The 18,515-nt window shown below is 43.8% G+C and overlaps 1 protein-coding gene across 4 annotated transcripts in view; it reads left to right on the forward strand.

Annotated features, from left to right (window-relative positions):
- LOC137783610 (voltage-dependent N-type calcium channel subunit alpha-1B-like) overlaps positions 1-16,936 on the forward strand; it is a 128,111-nt gene extending 111,175 nt beyond the window's left edge. For 2 of the 4 annotated variants that reach the window (XM_068573732.1, XM_068573735.1), the window contains 10 exons: positions 2,470-2,575; positions 2,690-2,797; positions 3,305-3,411; positions 3,651-3,817; positions 4,470-4,602; positions 4,715-4,828; positions 6,739-6,777; positions 8,458-8,698; positions 12,912-13,135; positions 13,981-16,936. In XM_068573732.1, coding sequence (XP_068429833.1) covers positions 2,470-2,575; positions 2,690-2,797; positions 3,305-3,411; positions 3,651-3,817; positions 4,470-4,602; positions 4,715-4,828; positions 6,739-6,777; positions 8,458-8,698; positions 12,912-13,135; positions 13,981-14,547 — 1,806 coding nt within the window. In that variant the 3' untranslated portion in view covers positions 14,548-16,936. The remainder of the gene's footprint in view (positions 1-2,469; positions 2,576-2,689; positions 2,798-3,304; positions 3,412-3,650; positions 3,818-4,469; positions 4,603-4,714; positions 4,829-6,738; positions 6,778-8,457; positions 8,699-12,911; positions 13,136-13,980) is intronic. The other 2 variants (XM_068573733.1, XM_068573734.1) reach the window with 2 other exon arrangements.
- The last annotated feature ends 1,579 nt before the right edge of the window (positions 16,937-18,515 follow it).

Genomic DNA, 18,515 nt, shown 5'->3' on the forward strand with positions numbered 1-18,515 from the left:
GAGAGAGGGAGAGGGAGGCTTTTCTCCCCCACCCCTCTTTTTTCCTACCCTTACTCTACTCTGTTGATCGCGCTCCTTGTTAACCTCTCTCCCCAATGAACACGCCTTCCCCTGATAGTCACTGTTGTCCTCGTTACCCTCTCCTTTCCAGTCTCATGTTCTGTCTTCGGGCTGAGCTTCACCCTCTCTGTTTTGGATGATCTTCCCCTCACCCTCTCCAGGGATCTGTTCGCTTTCTTCTCCGTCATTCTAACGTCAATGTGTGTGTTGTGTGTGTGTGTGTGTGTGTGTGTATGTGCGTGTGTGCGTGCGTGCATGTATAGGAGACTGAGCCTGCGTCCTAAATGCATTTGATGATATCTGTCTCTTCATTTGTCTGATGCTCGTGGTCTGCTGCTGCCATTCTTCCACTCTCTGTTTCTGGGAAAAAAGATGCAAGACTTCACATGCGTAGATGCTTTCCAGCTATGGCACGCTCTCCTCTCCTCCCCCATCTCAATCCCTCCCTCTCTCATCTCTCCATCCCTTCATCTGTATTGTTGCTTTCCCTCAGTACATACACTTTTTCCTTGAAGGGAACCCATCAGCTGCACTTTTCCTTTTTTTTCCACAAATGTGTCTGATGGTTTTTGTTTTCGCCTTTCAGTTGGTAATTTCTTTTAATGAGGAGAGCACATGTCCCCCCTAACCCCAACACACACACACACGCGCACAATCACACATACACCCGCCAGCCTCACTGTCAATGTGCTGTACTAACTCAAGCATGCGTGTGTGTACCGATTCATTAATTGCAGCATTGATCCAGAAGCCATGCACGCTGTAGATTGATGCTGCATATTTTCTTTTTTTTTCCTTCTTCTTTTTTTTTTTACAATGCCTGGTGCATTTTAAGTTTTATACTGTAGAAAATACTGATGAATTAATAATAACTGTGCCTCTGTGCTGCCTAGACTTTACTTCTAATAATTACTATACACTGCAATGGAGGGCTGCCATTACCTGTTTTAATCCTGATTAATCAGTTCAACGTTTAGTCTATGTATCTAATATGTGGTCATAGTCACTGTATATTCCACAATAAAGCGATCGCTCTCAGTTTAGAGGAACAGCCAGAAGTACTAGCACAGACGCAGAGCAATAACAACTCGGGAAGCAAGGTCAAATACATTTTATTTGTCAAGGCAGTCTGGTGGCTTTAAAGGGAGCGTAGATACCGGCTTCAGTTCCCGCCTGGCAGGGCTGTCTGACAGCTAGCTGGAGCAGGAAAAGTACCCCGAATATAGTTGGAATCAATATTTTTTTCGGATGGTTAAAATTCTTTATGATGGTGCTGCCTTCAACAGCAGCACATTGCTTTGCTCCCTTGCTGGTACTCATGTGCCACAAACCGGGGCATGCCGACTGCCATCTACTGTCAATAACACACAGACTATGACCATCTTCTTTAAGGGTCACTTTACTTTTTCTGTTTTGTCCAACCAACAGTCCAAACCTAATAGAGGCTTCAGCAGTCTGAGTTAGCAAAAATAATCAAAAGGATATGAAAGGTACCCACGTTATTATCTTCACTTCGGCTGTGGCACCAACAATTCCTTCAATATGCATGTGGCATGTGAGGAAAGATAACCTTGAAAACATCCAATCTCGTCACTATAGGTGTCTCACGACAGAGCTGTGTGTTAGCAGGCGACCTCAGGTCATTATTTTTCAGAACAAAGACTTTTCCAGCAGCGGTGGGAGCTTGAGCATGTTCACTGAGCCCACTGTGCTGAGCCTCACATGTTGATCATACATCATACATCAGCCTGAAGTAGAAGCATGCCATCTCATACGATGTCATAGCAACAGCAGCAGCCCAGAGGCGCTTCACGCGCTCATCTGTTTGGCGCTGTTAGGTAAAAAAGGAAAGGAAACAGGATGGACTGAAACAATTCATTGAGTAATAGTTTAAGGTATGATTAATCGACAACTATATTAAAGTATGATAAGTTGTTTCTCATGTGCTCATGTGAGTCTTTAATGTTTTTTTGCTGTTTCATATCATTGTGAATTTTATATCTTTGGTCTATGGACTGTTGATAAGACAAAACAAGAAACAAATTTGACTCTGGGAACTTGTGATGAGCTTCTTTTACTATTTTCTGTTAAAAGTCTAGACTGAACAATGAGGACGTTTATCGGAAAAATAATCCACTTATTGATCACTAATAAAAAATAAACATTAGTTGCAGCTTTAACATGTATCTAGATCTTCCCCACCAGTTGTTTTACGTTTCTATTAAAGTTCCTCTGGATGCTAACTGAAACAATTCAAGCAAATATGTATCATTATTATTATTATTATTATTAGAAAGGCATAAACTACGAAATTCTATCCTTTCATTTGACTACAAGTCACATCCCCAATGCGGCCTCCTTTCCCTCATGTGCTGGTTGTTTGTTCCTGATTCACTCCGTCCCCTTCAGCGATTGGTGAGGATGAACATGCCCATTGCGGAGGACCGGACGGTGCATTTCACCTCCACGCTGATGGCCCTGATTCGCACAGCCCTGGACATCAAACTGGCATCTGGTGAGTGACTAAAACTGTACAATACAGAAGCCCCTCGTGGCCGGACCCACGGCTCTGATGTCAGTGTAAACGGCTGTGATTTGACGTGGCATGTTTGTGGGGCCCCGTCCTCAGGCGTCCTGGCGCAGCATTTGTGCGACGCTGACCTGAAGAGGGAGATAAACCGAGTCTGGCCCAGCCTGTCGCAGAAGACCGTCGACCTGCTGGTGACGCCCCCGAAATGTGAGCCTACTGGGTTCTACTGGGAACCCAGATGTTTTGCTTGCCATTTCTTCCTGTTTGAACTTCATCATTTAATAGTTTTTCTTTTTATTTCCCCATTTCTGCTTTATACGGTTGTACTCTGCAAAAAACACTTTTGTAGGTAGCATAAGTCTCCCCTCCCTAATAAAAGAAAGAATCTGTAGGGTGGTGAGGTCATTTTTGTCTGTATCGAGTCCAAATGAGCATGTTTCAAGAATTATCTTGTTTCCATATCCACTTTTTCTTTACTTTAGGTTATCTATCTTTTATTTTGTCTTCTTCAAAGATACTGACACTCACACATCTTGAAACCTAAGATTCAGATTCACAAATATGTTGATGAAGTGTATGTTGTTTACAGTCTGGGCCTTTTGTTTTTTTCACATCCTGTACACGTCAGCCTCTCTGAGATGTATTCCGTTGCTTATCTGGCGCCATCTACTGGCCACACGGTGTAACTGTCTCTCCCTCTGCTCTGTCCTCCAGACAACGAGCTGACCGTGGGGAAAGTCTACGCGGCTCTGATGATCTTTGACTACTATAAGCAGACTGTTGCTAAGAGACTCCAGCAGCAGCACTCAGGGGGACAACAGGTACAGCGTGATGTAGTCTTGAATGCACTCACCACCAATCTAGTTGGTATCATGTTGTGTGCAACGTGATTTTCTAGTCCTGACTAAACAAGACTAATAGGACATAAATCCATATATGGATCAATGGAAACTCGTTTTAACCAAGTTGAGTTGTGAATTCAGAAGATTAAAATAGAAAACACTTTGATGATTTTCATTCCCTCGTCTGACCTCCTCTCTGCTGTCAATGTGTCCTGCAGAGTAAACTGGGGGCATTGTTCCGTCCCATGCTGTCGCTCACTCACATAAAGGAAGTAGAGCCACCGTTCTGCATCCCTAAGCAGCACCTCCCACCTCCGCCTGAGCCAGAAGCCAAGCCAGAAGCACTGCCCACCACCAGCATCCCCTCGGTGAACCGGGACACGATGTGAGTGACTGCCTCCTACGACATACACACATAACATATCCACGGCACAGGCGGATCTGTCGTTTAACTGATATTGTAACGTTACCTCCAGGTACAAGACAATAGGCCTCACCAAATTCAACCCTGTGTATGTAACTGACGTACATGACTATGTACGTCATGTGACTGAATGTATGTGACTGAAGCGAAGGCTGCATTCACTTACACTTCTCCTGTTGATTCTAGATGTACACATAATCTACTAATATCACCATTCATGTAAATTGGCTGCACAATAATATCACTGTGAACATCTTAAATTGGATCATTTGGCTTCAGCAAGTCCCTTAATTCTGTTGCTGTTGATAATGATAGACTTCTCTTTATCGATCTCTTCAAGCAATATATTCAATATAGGACCTTTGGGGCAGGACGTGTTGCCATGGTATTATTGGAGAGTTAATTATGCTGATCAACTATTCACACACCGGTGTATTCATCATGTTTGCGCTGGTCATATACACGGTGAACGCCCGTGAGGCGCATTCCCTGAATCTGCAATACCGTTGACACATCCACGTGTTTCTGGAAGGAAAACCACTCAGGCGGTCTTTCCTCAGTTCATACCTCACCCCGCAGCACGGACCCCAAGCTCTTGTGTGTTTCCACGCAGACTAAACCAGAGAAGTGCCATCAAACATTCCCAGTCGGGAGATGTCTCTCAGGCGGCGCAACAGAGGCCCAAAGTCCGGAGGAAACTACAGAGAGGCCAGTCAGAGGATGTGCCGTATTCCCCCCGACCGCAGGTACAGCGGCACCAAGAAAGCCCCGCCAGCCAAACGCTATTTCACACCCTGTGTGTTTCTGTGTTGCCTCCAAACATAACATATACATACATGCCGCTTCCTTTGTTTCCAGCAGGAATTTGTCGAACTGAAACAGGTGGAGGACATATCAGACACGGAGGAATACCCAAACCTGGAGGGCCACTGCAGAGCGGCTTCTCTGCCCCGACTCAACGCTGAGTACTACGTAAGCTCCCGGGGGCCTCTTGTGTTGCTGCTCACCGGGAAGATCTCTTTGGCTCCGTCACGGTTGTTTGGTTTCAGCCGTTGTTCTTGTGCTAATATCAGGCTTGAGACTGGCAGACATTATTGATACCTGTAGGATTCAAACAATGTTTTGGTAAATGGTAGAACGTGTTTGTTTGGAAGTGAACTGGTGGCTGAGGGACAGGCGGACAAAAGGCCGGTGCAATGGGCAAGGCTGAGTGCCGCCGCTCAGTGAAAGCAGCCGCCAACCTCTCCGGTCTCCCAATTTCACTATGATTACAGAGGAGGAAGTTTAAGATAGGCAGCCTCAGAAAAGTGCACAACTTGAATTGGTAGTTAAGTTGTTGGTTTATAATTATAATAATATTAGTTATTAAATGACTGCCGAATAGGAACAGAGTAAAGCTATTATGGTAGCAAGGGACGTAAACAAAACCTGCTGACCACTTTGTGTTTTCTCTTCAACGTCTCTTTAAATGTACCAGGTCTTACTCCTCCACGTATATCAATGGCTGATTGAAGTGGTACATTTTTGCCTAAGAAAGCAGGAATATTGGATATTTGGATCCTGCACGACCAGTTGAGCTGCAGCGAGAGTTCTTAACTTATGATAGAAATTAACCATCGGCCTCAGTGCTGTTTTTTTTACTCTATCCAGGTCAGACAGTTCACATAATCCAATTCATTCAGCCCTGTTGTATTTAAACTAGATGGAATACAGACACTGTATTCACCTCCTCCAGTAAGTATTGACCGTCATCACACTCACCCGATCATGTGAAGGAGGAATTACCGAAAAGGTTGAAGTTGTTAAAAATCTAAATGAGGCTATTTTGAAAATGATTTTTTTTTTATCTCATCTTTTTTAAAATATTTCCTACAATATTCTAATGTAACATCTTATTTTTGCCTGACTGCAGTGATCCATGTGTTTCTTTCTGTTTTATTCATTTATTTTTGCTTTTTTCGCTACATATGGATATCATGTCAGGATGATTTTTTTCTGTCCATCACTTCTCTGTTTCCCGGTTTGTCTCACCTGTCTGATCTCACCTGTTTAGTTTCCCAGTTTGTCAGTCTGTCTCTCTCTCTCTCTCTCTCTGTTTGTGTGTGTCTCTCTCTCTCCCTCTCTGCCGCCTTGCTCTCTACCACAACACTGAACACCTGCTTTCCTTCTGTTTATGTTGCATTTTGATCTCCTCTTCTCTTTAAAGTGTAAGGCTGGTGTTATCTTATATTTTTGAGTTCTTGTCAACAAATCCCATGAAAAGACCAAACCTCAAAATGTGTTATTCCTCCGCACACTGCCCTTTGTTCTGTTGATGTTGTGCTTAAAAGAAGAAAAAAACTCACAAATACAACATAGTTTCATTTCTGGCGCTGTAGATTTGAGCAAATGTTAATAAATAGGATAAAATTATACATTTGTTAGGGACTGTTTTCAAATGGGGATTAACACACAGGACGGTGTGCGTGTGTGTGTCTGCGTCTGTGTGTGTGTTGTGTGTGTGTGTTTTCATAGAGATGAAGGAACATGTCACCAAGTGAAACAGTGTGGCTCATTGATGTGTTTTTAAAAACGATGGAGCTCAATGGCACAGAGGAAGAAGACTTATTAGGCTTTGATACACTCACACACACACACACACACACACACACACACACACACACACACACACACACACACACACACACACACACACACAATACTTGTTAGTAAGATTGGTGTTGTTGGTTTTGGTCTTTTCATCTGGTTTAAGAGATAAGAAGAAAATAGAGAGTATCCCCAGTCGGAGTCTCCTCTCTGCTCTTCTGTCTTCCCCTTGTCCTAATTTTGATGCCCACTGCTAATGTTTTGCCCACCTTCCTCTTGTGTGTGCTGTCTGATAGCGGAGCCACCCTCGCCACATCCCTGGGACCCACCTGGCAGTATGTACCACCTGTTGTGCCACCGCTCACTCTCTCTCTCTCTTCCTCTCCTTCTCCTCTCCTCATCTTCCTCTGCCTCTTTTTTCTCCTTTTTCTCTCATGTGTGTGTTTGCCTCCACGCACCTCCTCTCATCTCAGTGCAGAGTTCACACCCTCCATGCCATCATGGACAAAGTGACCCTCCTACATACACAGTAAACTCTGGTCATGCCATAAAATTGCCGACAGATACATTACATGCAGCACACATATTGTCCACAGAACATACCCGAATCCCCGGAAAAGTATCTGTATGTATCCCCGGGTATGTCAAGCACGTCATAGCCATTTAGTCCAGCAGTACAGTACCACACTTTGGTGACTTTTGGTTGTGTGTACTGTGTGTGAGTTTGATTACGTAGTAGTGTGTAGTTTATTTTATTTTATTTTCCGTTAGTTGGTTTGTGATTGTGGAACAAGGCAGGGACGGTACTGCTGCTTTCTTGCTTTGAAATAACGAAACAGAAACCCTGTTCGACCGTATCTGTCGTTTGATGTTACTTTCAGTCTTAAAATCTTATTTTTCACACATTAAATTAACATAAGTGAACTCAACCAGTCAGATTCATCCCTTGAATCTTTTTTTCACCCTCACTTTCAGACTCTTTTGGCAGTTTGAAAGAAACTTTTTTTCTTTCTTTCCAGTAGCATGTGATGACATTTATCTAAAAAGTAAGATTTTAAGACGGCTTACTAGATAAATGACTTTGTACTATGGGTCTTTTCCGCAGTGTTGTGATATTGTTGTCCCTGACTTTAGCTCCAGGCTGGCTAGGCTGAGGGGTAGGAACAGGAGGAACAGCACACCCACCCTGCTCCTGTCTGTGAAAGAGCTATTCATGGAAATGGTAGTTCATCTAAATCATTTAAGCACGAGAGCAATCAATGTAAATACTGATGTATTTGGATATGATCTGGGCAGTAACCAGCAGGTGGGGTGGTAACTTTGCTGTTTGTCCTGCTCCCGTCACATCAGTCTGTTACCTGGTAGGCAGATAAGAACGAGGTGGGGTGAGCGTCAATGTCCTCAAGGCATCAGTTGAAGAATGACTCTCTGGAGAGAGATTTTAAAGGAAAACACAAATATATCACATGATAATGTTAATGTCGTTACTTGTGCTGACACTTTCAGCCGAAAAGGCAGCTCCCTTTAGCTTCACAAGGCTTTATAGTGATGTTCAGCTCTTGTTTAGCTGCCCGGCCCCTCCGACTTTTCCTATTTTTGTTCACTATCACCGCTCAGCCGCAGCAGGTAGCTGTTTTTAGCCCCCCCCCCACCTCCCCAAAGAAAACATAGAAGTTGCACATTGAAATGGCCGATCAATGCCACAAAGGCCAGTGTCAATCCCCCACCTCTTCTTTGTTCACTAGCAGAGACACCTGCTAGCTACGTCCTGAAACAGTAAGGATTCAAGTTCTGTCACGGATTTGTGTTCATTCTTCTCTTCATGTTTCTGACATCTGTGCCGGGAGAAGAACGAGTAGAACGTCATTAGATTGCCGTCCACTGGTCGTGTGCTGTGTGTGTTGTGGATATTTTGGTGATCCAGTACAAGTGGCTTGGGTAAAACCACCACGGTCGCCCCTCTACTCGACTGTACTTTGCCCTCATGCTTCTCCACGTTTCTTTCGCCCTCTCAGCCGATCGTTGACCTCAGTCCCATCAGGCGCTCGGCGTCCTCGCTGACGCCGCAGCGCTACCAGGAGGTCGGCCTGTCAGAGTATGACCTGGAACGGCCCGGCTTGGCCCAAGTCGAGGGCCAGGACAGAGCCCACCACCATCACCACCATCACCGCTGCCACAGGCGGAGGGACAAGGACAAAGACAAGAAGCAGAAGTCCCTGGATAGAGCTGCCTCAATGCAGCCGTCCAGCACCGTTGGTGAGACAGAAGCAAACTTAAATGAGATGAATTCAGATTAGAAATTGCAACAGTGAAAGGCTGTCAATCATCATACTGTAGGTTATTGAACGTAACCTCCGGTTCTGCAAAGTGAAGCCAATGCGGAAATGGTTTCAATTCGTATTCTTTGTAAAAGTCAGCAAAGAGGCGAGTCGTTTTTATATAGAAGTATATGGGAAATGACTCTAATCTACGAATTTATAGTCTCAATCTCTAGTTTCTAGTCTTCTTCAATACAGGAGGATGTTTATTTAGCAAATGATGGTCCCATTTAGAGTCAAACAGACCATAAAGCAGGGTATACCTTAGGACCGGGCTAACTTGTGAGTGACAAGAGCCTGTCAATCAGGACAGGTGCTTAGCAATGTGTACCCCTCCCTCTTGTCCAAATATGGTCCCTTCTGGCTCCAAATGAAACGGATGGCGATGGCCAAAATGACAAACTCATGGCTTCAAAATTGTAGTCCACAATCCAACTGTGTCTACTTATTCAGTTTGAGTGTCAGAATATGAAATATGATATTAGAAAACAATGTAAAGTCTGAGGTCATGTGACATTCGCACTGCAGGAATACAATGAGTGCCCCCTCTTTTATTTCAATGAGAGCCGGGTGTATATGTCATCGCTTAGAGCTTAATATCATGAACAAAGTGATAAAATAGTTAACCAAGGTGCATATTTTAGGTTGTTGAGAGATTAATTCATTTAACACAGCGATATGAATTCATATAATACAGCGAGCAGAGTATCCACAGAGAAACGTTCATAGAGGGACAGCGATGGCAAGCCAGGCTTCCCTTGTAGATTACTTGGATGTCTCAACGTAGCTGCAGAAATTCTTTATAGGATTAAAGTTTCATGATCGGGTTATGTAGGTTAAGGGGTTTCTGCGGCGCTTCAACCGGGGATTTTACATGTCAGGCTTTCCATCTGATTAGCGGAAAGACGTATGAGCTCTCAGAGGAAAATCTCCTGTGCCAGAGATTTTTTTTCCCTCTTTTTTTCTATCAGTCGCTCCCTTTGTTCCCTCGGACCGGAACATTTATAAAATGTAGACTGAGCTTGACAGACAATTGAAGTTAAAAGGCCTACATTTATATTTTCTTCATTAAAAAAAAAAAAAGAGTAAGATAAATCCCACATCAAGATAAATGTTTTGTGTTTGTTTGACATTCCCCACATTCAGGCTGAACTTTGGGGTAAGGTCAATATATTTTTTTTAAATGAGAGACCAGAGTACAGCAGAGAGACAGAAAAAACACTGCGAGACATGGCAAATGGACAAATCCATACAGCAAACACAACCAGACAGACAAAGTTCATAACCCACAGAGAATAGAGCCAGACAAAAGCACGCACAGCATCAGAGGCAATCAGGGAAATCAATAGATATGATTGAAGAGAAAAGTTTAATGTCATCAGGCAGGCAGTCTTGGTGAGTTTAGTATTTACACGAGAGGTAACAAGAGTTCGACAGACCTGAGATCTGCTCGAGTGAGCGGTTTTTAAATCTAAGAGTATTTGATAATACATGAGACCAACATGACTATAAATGTATCGGGAGGATCAGACATCTTTTCATCGTATAGCACACAGTGGTGAGTACGATACATTTGATTACGTCATGGAACACAAAGCACAATGACAGCTTGTTTAAAGTGAGCAGCGGGACAACAAAGGATATCTTCATAGTCAAGCACAGGCGTGGTGACGGATCACGTTTCGGCCCTCAAGACACAGACATGATTCATTCCAATAGAAGACACCAATTTGTGTAGTTTCTGTGCTGCATCCTGTTTGAAAGTAAGACTTTGCCTGTTTGGTCAAATTCTTAGGTATTTATAGGATTTGACAATTCAAACTGAAATACTATGAAGTGTGTGGGTGGCTGGGTTGGAAAGTTCCTGAAAATATAACATTATGTACAAGCTTGAGATGAGGATTGTAAATCATATGTAAAACTCAATGTGACACTGATACCTTTTGAGTTGAAGCGCCAAACGCTGTCAGCCAAATGGATCAGCAGACCATCACTACAGGTCGCCTGTGTCTGTCAGACAAGTCTGCAAGAAACTCAGTTCTCAGAAAATAACATCCAGCCCAAGCAGGCGTGCCGGTGCATTCAAGGATGCTCAGACACTTCCGCGCCAGAGTCAGCTGCGCAGTAACGGTAACTCTTATATTTCAAGAAAACAGCCATTCATATACTTCTTTTCACACGGCCCATGTGGGGTTTACTTTTCTTGAGCCGTCTCTTAATGAGGCGACACATGTCTGCAGTGTCCATGAATGCACCACTAAGAATCATGTCCAAACTTATCACGTGTGTATGGAAAGTTAGCAACATTTTAAAGCAGATTAATGCAACTTAATACCTAATCATATAGAGTGCTGCAGTGCTGTTTTATGTGTCAACCCCTGAATTGGCATTGCACTGGCAAACACAAGTTTATGATACTTCAGTTCAGCAAGATAATCTTTTCAAATGAACAGAACCTTTAATGTTTTCTAAGCCATAATGCAATAGCAGAAGTGAATGTCTAACATTAGGCTGTAAACAAACTACACCACAGTCAAATGTCAGTCCTTTTGTAGTTTCAGTTAGTCACTTTTGAAAGACAGGTACATAAGAGCGTCAAAATTCCCAAGTCTCATATTAAATTGTGTTTTATGTCATAGAACAAAAATGTCAAAATCTCTCGAGCTTATTTTGACTACGGCCTTATTTCTGGCATCCAGCCAAAAACCCAACGAAATGAAAACATTGAATTTGTGACGAGGGAACCGGAGTGCAACAGTGCTGACTCATTTCTGGGTTTTAGGACTCTCTGTTCTTTTTTTTTGCAGTATAGCGGGTCATGTCCACACTTTGTTGGCCATCAGGGGTCGTCTGCTGGAGCGATTACAGCCGGAGAGCTGGTGGCAGGGTGCTTTTTATATGTTAACACTGGAGGGCAGCAGCTGGGCTTTATTGCTGAGATAAAAGGCCACGGTGGACAGGTCCAGCACAGGGATTTATGAGCACCTCTCGGTGAGATAGCAGAACATCCCGCACTCCCCTTCTCTTTGCATCGCCTGAATTGAGAGAAGCAGCAAGGAGCGCTTGTCATTCTGGAGGCAGATGTGACACATCAGCATGATGAATAGGCTTCTGTGTTCCTGTCATCGCGGTTTTAATCTGAAAACTGGAGTTATTCCAGAGAGTAATTTTCCCCACAGTGCTTCGCTTTATGCCACACACCCGTGGTCGAGATGGAAACGCGCAGACACACAAAGATGAGCCATTTGCCTTTAATTAGAGGTGTAATGTAATATTGTGTAATAATAACGCGCGGTACAAAAACTCAATACAGAGCGCGGAAATCAAAACTGGATCACTGTATTACATAAATCATTTGGCTGAGACGAGAAGCGCCAGTGTTCCCTTTCACGACGAGACGATGAGCAGACGCGGCGAAGGCAACCGCTGCTTCGCTTTCACCTCGGTTGGTATTCAGTCACATGTTATCACTGATGCCGGGACAGGTGTGACCTCAGAAGACGTGTCTTTCTTTACGTTGTACAGGTACATGTACAACATGTCAGCCTCTGGTAACCCAAGTGGGAGAACACTGAGACAAATAGTTAGAGCAACATAAACTATACCTGTCCCCCAAACTCATTCTTCTTCCTTCTGGCATCAGATTATTTTGGCACATTATGAAATTCTACACAATCGTGGCATTACATTTTTGTGGTAAAAGTGTGTCCCTATGTCTTGAACGGATCTAGATATGAGTGTTCTTGCCTCATCAAATCTGAATGAAGCGAACAGTGTCTTGTTGAGGGTCATTGTGCACTTGCATTGTTTTCATCTAGTTCATACCTTTCACTCTTCTTCTTCAGCGCTTTAGATTGAGTGTATTGCGATTGAGTGTCTTTTGTTGCATACTTTAGTCATGGCTGTCAAACTGGCTCTGGAAATATGAAAATCGTGTAACCTGCTTGTGATAAAAACAAAAGGGAGACCCGTTCGTGAAGACATTGCTCCACAGGCCCACACGTGTCCAGAAACTCCACGGGGACGCTTTAATCTCAAACTGGGCTGACTGAACGTTTCAATTTTTCCCCCCACATTCAGAAAAGATGACTAGACTATTTCTAACTGTATACCGTATTTTCCCGCCGTATCTGATGGTGCCATTCCTCCAGACTCGTTCACCGACCCGTCGGCGGAAGGTTTGTCCAGAGAACGGGCGAGGGAGCGGGACCGCAGCCGGCCCCACGAGCGGAGGCACCACTCCTCGGCGGGAGAGAAGCAGCGCTACTACTCCTGCGAGCGCTACGGCAGCAAGGAGCAGTGTCACACCAAGTCAGCCGGGCCCAGTCGCTCCACGTCTCCCGGAGAGGGACAGGACGCGGTTTTCGTCAAGCAGGTGAGTTTCCTGGCACGCCGTGTGCAGCGGTTAGCAGCCAGCTTGTCGCGACCACCCTGTGGTCCCTCAGTGTTTTGGGCGGGGACACATGTTTTATTCTTTTGGCTCTGCACCCCGGCACATGTGGATTTGACGATGAAGGTTTTAGGGCTGTATTTCAGCTTTCATTTTAGGGTGTTCACACCCATACTTCGTGAACAATGTAGGGATTGTTGCCCTCCTAATTTTCTGACAATGCAGGCTAACAATTCTATACATTTTGCTAGTTTCTACTACTTTATATTTTGCCTTTGTAAATGCGCTACCCATCCAATAATCTAGTGATTGTGTTATTTTATTTGAATATCACTCTTGTTTCTGTGTTATTTTTTTAGTACAGTACAGTTGTCAACACACTGTTTTTTCATGACAGAAGAAGGTCAACCCAAATTGTTTAATGTAGTAGATTTTACTTCGAAACGGCCACAATCACTAGACGAGACTTTTAAAATGACAGCTTCAATTTGGAACTGTAAAGAATAACTTAACACCACCCACTCTGAGTAAAAGCTGAAAGCATCTTTCAATGCTGAAACAACAGTGACGATGGTCGTGGTTGCGTGTGGTCAGAAATGTGCTCCGTTGCACCTGTAACCACACCCACCAGTGATGTCACAGTGTACTGAGTCACCCTGGAGTTTCACTGCACCGAGGTGGGAAGTTAAATTGTGTTTAAGGTCAGGAAAAAACGTGATTTTCAGAGGTTTTGATTGAACTTTAACCTCCAGTCTGTTTACTCTGAGCTTTTACTGTATGTGGAGCATCACCTTCGCACTGAAGCAAACCTCTGCTGCCTGTTTCCTCAGCACGGTAGCAGTGTGGTCAAAGCTGGGCCCGGACCGCACCCCTCCGGGTCAAGCACTCCAGGCCGCGGTCGCAGGCAGCTCCCACAGACGCCCCTGACCCCGCGCCCTGCCGTGACCTACAAGACCGCCAACTCCTCGCCTCTCCAGTCCGCTGCCAGCACGGCCGCGACGGGGCACCAGACTCGCTTCAGCCGTGGCCTTTCAGAGCACGAGCGCTTACACTGGGGCCACGACGAGTCCCCGATACCGGTCACCCGCATCGGTTCGGACCCTAATCTAAACCGCCAGTCGCAGGTCGCCTCTCAACAAGCCCTCCTCGAAGAGGACTTCCAGGACACTGTGAGCAGCCACGGAGCAGGGCGCTCCGCCAGAAGCGCCGCCTCCACCACAGCCGCCTCAACTTCACACGCCGCGCCCGCCGCGCCCGCCACAGCGGCCGGCGCGCAGGGGAGGGCGGGGGTGGTTCCCAACGGGTTCCACTTCACCCTCGGAGTCAACTCTGCGTCCGGGCCTGGCAGCCGAGGAACAGGAAGTCTCAGGGAGAGGGAGGAAGAGGACTGGTGCTAACCGAGAACGGGCGGCTCGTCAAGTGTTGTACGGCGCTCATGTCCGGTCCGAGGAGCCGACGGGCAACAGAGGAGAAGATATTGAGGGAAAAAGCCAGTGGAAAGTGCAGTAAACGGGGATCTGAAATCATTCCAGCTTTGTAGTGTTACTCTACTTTTTTATACAACAAACTTTGAAGGAAAACAATACACTGATGACTCTTTCTACCCCCTTTACTGCACTGAAAGCAGAGCACCTGTGAAGACCCTTGAGTATTTTTGCCTTGGCCAGTAAAATCAGTGGTGGAGCAGAAGATAAAAGCCAAAATCGTCTCTTTCTTCGAGCGGAACTACGAAGTGTGTTTCAGACGGATCTGGATGCCTCAGTCCTGGTGTTAATACGGCTGCTCACAACACTGTTTTTATTTTTTTACTGTAATTTTGTTTGCGGTTGCCATGAGGCTGAGAGAAGACTTTCAACCTGGTCACGTTGATGCTTTCTCAAAATCATCTTTTCTTCATCGGCTTTTACTCCGGGGTGATCCTCAAATTCTGACCAGAGCAGATTATTAGGAACTATTTTACGTACGTCTTAAACTTCCACCATGACAACTAAGGGACGCAGTGAGTAATGTGACAACAGTAAAACAAAAGGAGGTGTTAGAATGGAACTAGAGCCCAGTTCTCATGATCACTTTTTTTTGTAAATTGTACCACATGTACATTTTTGGAGTGCATATGGGGACGAGATAACTCCCTTCTGACGTTATGTGGCTGAATACTAAGTGCCTCATTTTCCAAGATGTATTAAGATGCAGCCTGGTCAGATGGACTTGAATATACAGTAGGGGATGTACGTATTTACACGAGAAAAAGTGTGGAGAACAAAGTTTGAATCTGGTATAATGGACAGAATGCAAAAAAAACTAACACTTTTTTGTACTGAATCTTGTTGTAGGTGTGTCAGAATTACAGATCCAAAGTAAGCAATGTAGTGCATGCCAGGGTCTTGAACTTGTCAAAAAATAGTGTCTGTACTTTTGCTTCAGGGTGTGTGGTAAGCATTTGCCTTTCTCTTTCAAATATACTGCCAGCCAGTTGGTAGAAATGGTCTCTGAATGCAGAAAAGTGCCATTTTGTTTTCTTCTTTTCTAATCAACAAAAAGTCTGCCTCCTCAAGCATACAGTGTATATCTCATCTCTGCCATATTTGCCCAAATTTCACGGGTACCCTTTCTTCTGAACTCTTTCCTCTGAGAGCAGTATTGTTTGAGGGTTTGTGGGAGAGGTGACCTGTTTGTGTATTCACAGGTACAATAAAGAGTTGTGTTGTTGCCGCAGACTGTTGACTTGAAATAGGGCTATGCAACAAGACGACACTTCATCTGCCCTGTAGCTTTACCCTCTGGAATCTCCCGGTTCAGGCTTTAGTGTGACTGCGACCACATTTTACATTTATGTATGAAGAGTTGTAAATTGTAAATGTATCTTATGATGTACAGGTAACTGACAACACACACACTGAGGCACAAATGCTATCCAAGCTGATATATGTGAATCACAGGGCACGGTGGACCGCATGACGCCGAACCCGGATGGAACCACCCAGATCATAAAACTGTGCTCTCTTTCCAAACTTGGGTCAAGTTGTGTTTGAACATACTTTTTGGGGGTGTTTTTTTAAATTTGCCAGATAAATTAGATTGACAAAGTGGTTTGAGTGTGAGGTTTTCTGTCATCAACAAGAGGCTGAACTAACTATTGTCTGCTACATGAGCCTCAAGGACCAGCAGTGTGTCCTGAAGAGCTGAGCTGGAGCCAGGCCTGGCTATATTTGGCTTACGTTTACTGCCAATACTCTTTCTCACTTCCCACTGGGTATGACATATCTACTGATAGAAAAAGATTCATCATATTATATGATTTTGTGGCTTTCAACACATCCCATGAAAAGACCAACGACAACTACGTGTGAATCTGTTGTTCAATATATTTTCCCACCCTGCTGTCAGCCAGGCCCATTGGTACATCAGTCTTTTCCAAAACAACTAGGAACTATAGTTTTTTAAAAGCAGGATAAGGTTGTGATAATATTGGGCCATAAATTGTAATAACCTGCCCAGGGACAACAGATGGAAATCTTGCTAACTCTGGCACATTCACATTGAGCTAAACTGTGGACTGTCACTGGTAAACACATGACTATATACATTTGACAGGTATATTTTCACCTGCGGATTGATATTCATTTGGTGCTCTAGTGTGTATGTATGTGCATTGATTGACTGGAAATAAGCCACAATGGCCCACATTGATGGTGATGGAGGCACGTGTCCCAACTCTGGTTCCTACTGACGACAAACATCTTTTTAAAACTGCTCACAAATTTGAAGTTACATTTTTAAAAAAAATCATTTTCAGTTATTTCTCATAACAGCCTAGTTTTCTGTTTATTAGCAAACATTATTCATACAGGTAAATGGTGTATTTGTTGGGGGCTGTTTTTAGCCGTAGAATCAGATGCTCCATACTTTATTTAGGGGATGGAGGGCGGTTTGAGTGGGATTGATCCAAATAAACTACGGGGTGTGTTCAGAGTAAAGAATATGCCACGCAGTGTGTGACTCATTTATGTGTATTTGATCTTTTTATTTTATTTTTTTGAAACAATGGATCTCTACGGGACATCAGAACTAGCCCTTTCATGACAGACTTCTAACGCACGCATGCCCACACACACACACACACACACACACACAAGAATTGTCATTAAAGATGTTAATGTTTGGTTTGGTTTTTGAAAATAATAATAAAGTATAAAATAAGCTTGACACACATTATACAGTTGAACGCAGCCATTTGATGAAACCCCTTCGGATAAATGAAAGTAAGTAATTGGTGCGGATATTTTTTTTAAGGATTTGTCATAATTGTGAGTGAGGGAAATGGAATGCGAGTCAGGGATCTTGTCGAGTAAAACAAATGTTGCACATGTATAGAAGGATTATATTAGCTTGTATCAGTGATGTGGACTCGAGCCTCGGTGTCTGAACCGCTCGTTGCCTCAGCAAGTTTTTTTCACTTTTACTTCCTGTTGTCAATCAATTAAATGGATCACTTAAAAGGAGCAATTTGAAAGCAGTGCGGTCTAACTTTAGGCGGGGCTCTGTTCTTTGTATAAGTGATGGCACAGATCACTCATCACCTTTGGGTCTCAGAGAGTTGTGTTTGTCTCGATGCTAAAGTTTTCAAAAAAACATCCAACAGTTTCCGGCCTCCAAGCGAGCCGTACCCGTGAACAGGTCGCCAAGTATTCCTCTTACAGTTGTACTATTCCCGCCCCCTCTGGACATGTCCTGTTTGCATGTTCTGAAACGGAAATGTGCATGTGCTGAACAACTAAACTTAAAAAAAGAGGCATTGTTTGACCTCATTTAGTCCATGATTTGTACAATTTGTTTCCTGGTTGTATTTTTCTGATTATCTAAACACAAAATGTATCTTTTTCACGTGAAGACAAAAAAGAAGAAGAAGAAAGAGCTTGAATAACATTTGATCACAGAGCCACCAAAGTGGAAACTCTTTCTCGCTGAGTCCTTTGCTGCCTGATCTGTTACTTGACTGTCTCTCCCGCAGTCATTTCAACTGTACCCATAGATTTTACATGAATATAAGTCCTTCAATAAAGAGGTATCATTATGAAAGTGCAACATGTAGATCTCTGAAGATTGTTTTGTGACCAGGTTTGTCTTTGGAGAGCATTTTATTGAATTTGAATAAAGTATATATAGAACTAAAACATGAAGCTTCACATTTAAACTTGAGTGTTGCCAGATAAGTTCTCATGTTAAATAGCTGGATGTTTTTTCATTGAACAATGGGGTAAGTGACTCATTGGATCGTAATGAATCTTATTCTTACAGCTCATGGTTTTATATGATAGTGGTGTAAATACATTTAGCTGCTTTGTTCTGCTCCTCTGGAACACAA

Source organism: Clinocottus analis, unplaced genomic scaffold, assembly GCF_023055335.1.
Source record: "Clinocottus analis isolate CAN_PGR_092001 unplaced genomic scaffold, fCliAna1.0.p SCAF_13, whole genome shotgun sequence".
Classification (NCBI taxonomy): Eukaryota; Metazoa; Chordata; class Actinopteri; order Perciformes; family Cottidae; genus Clinocottus; species Clinocottus analis.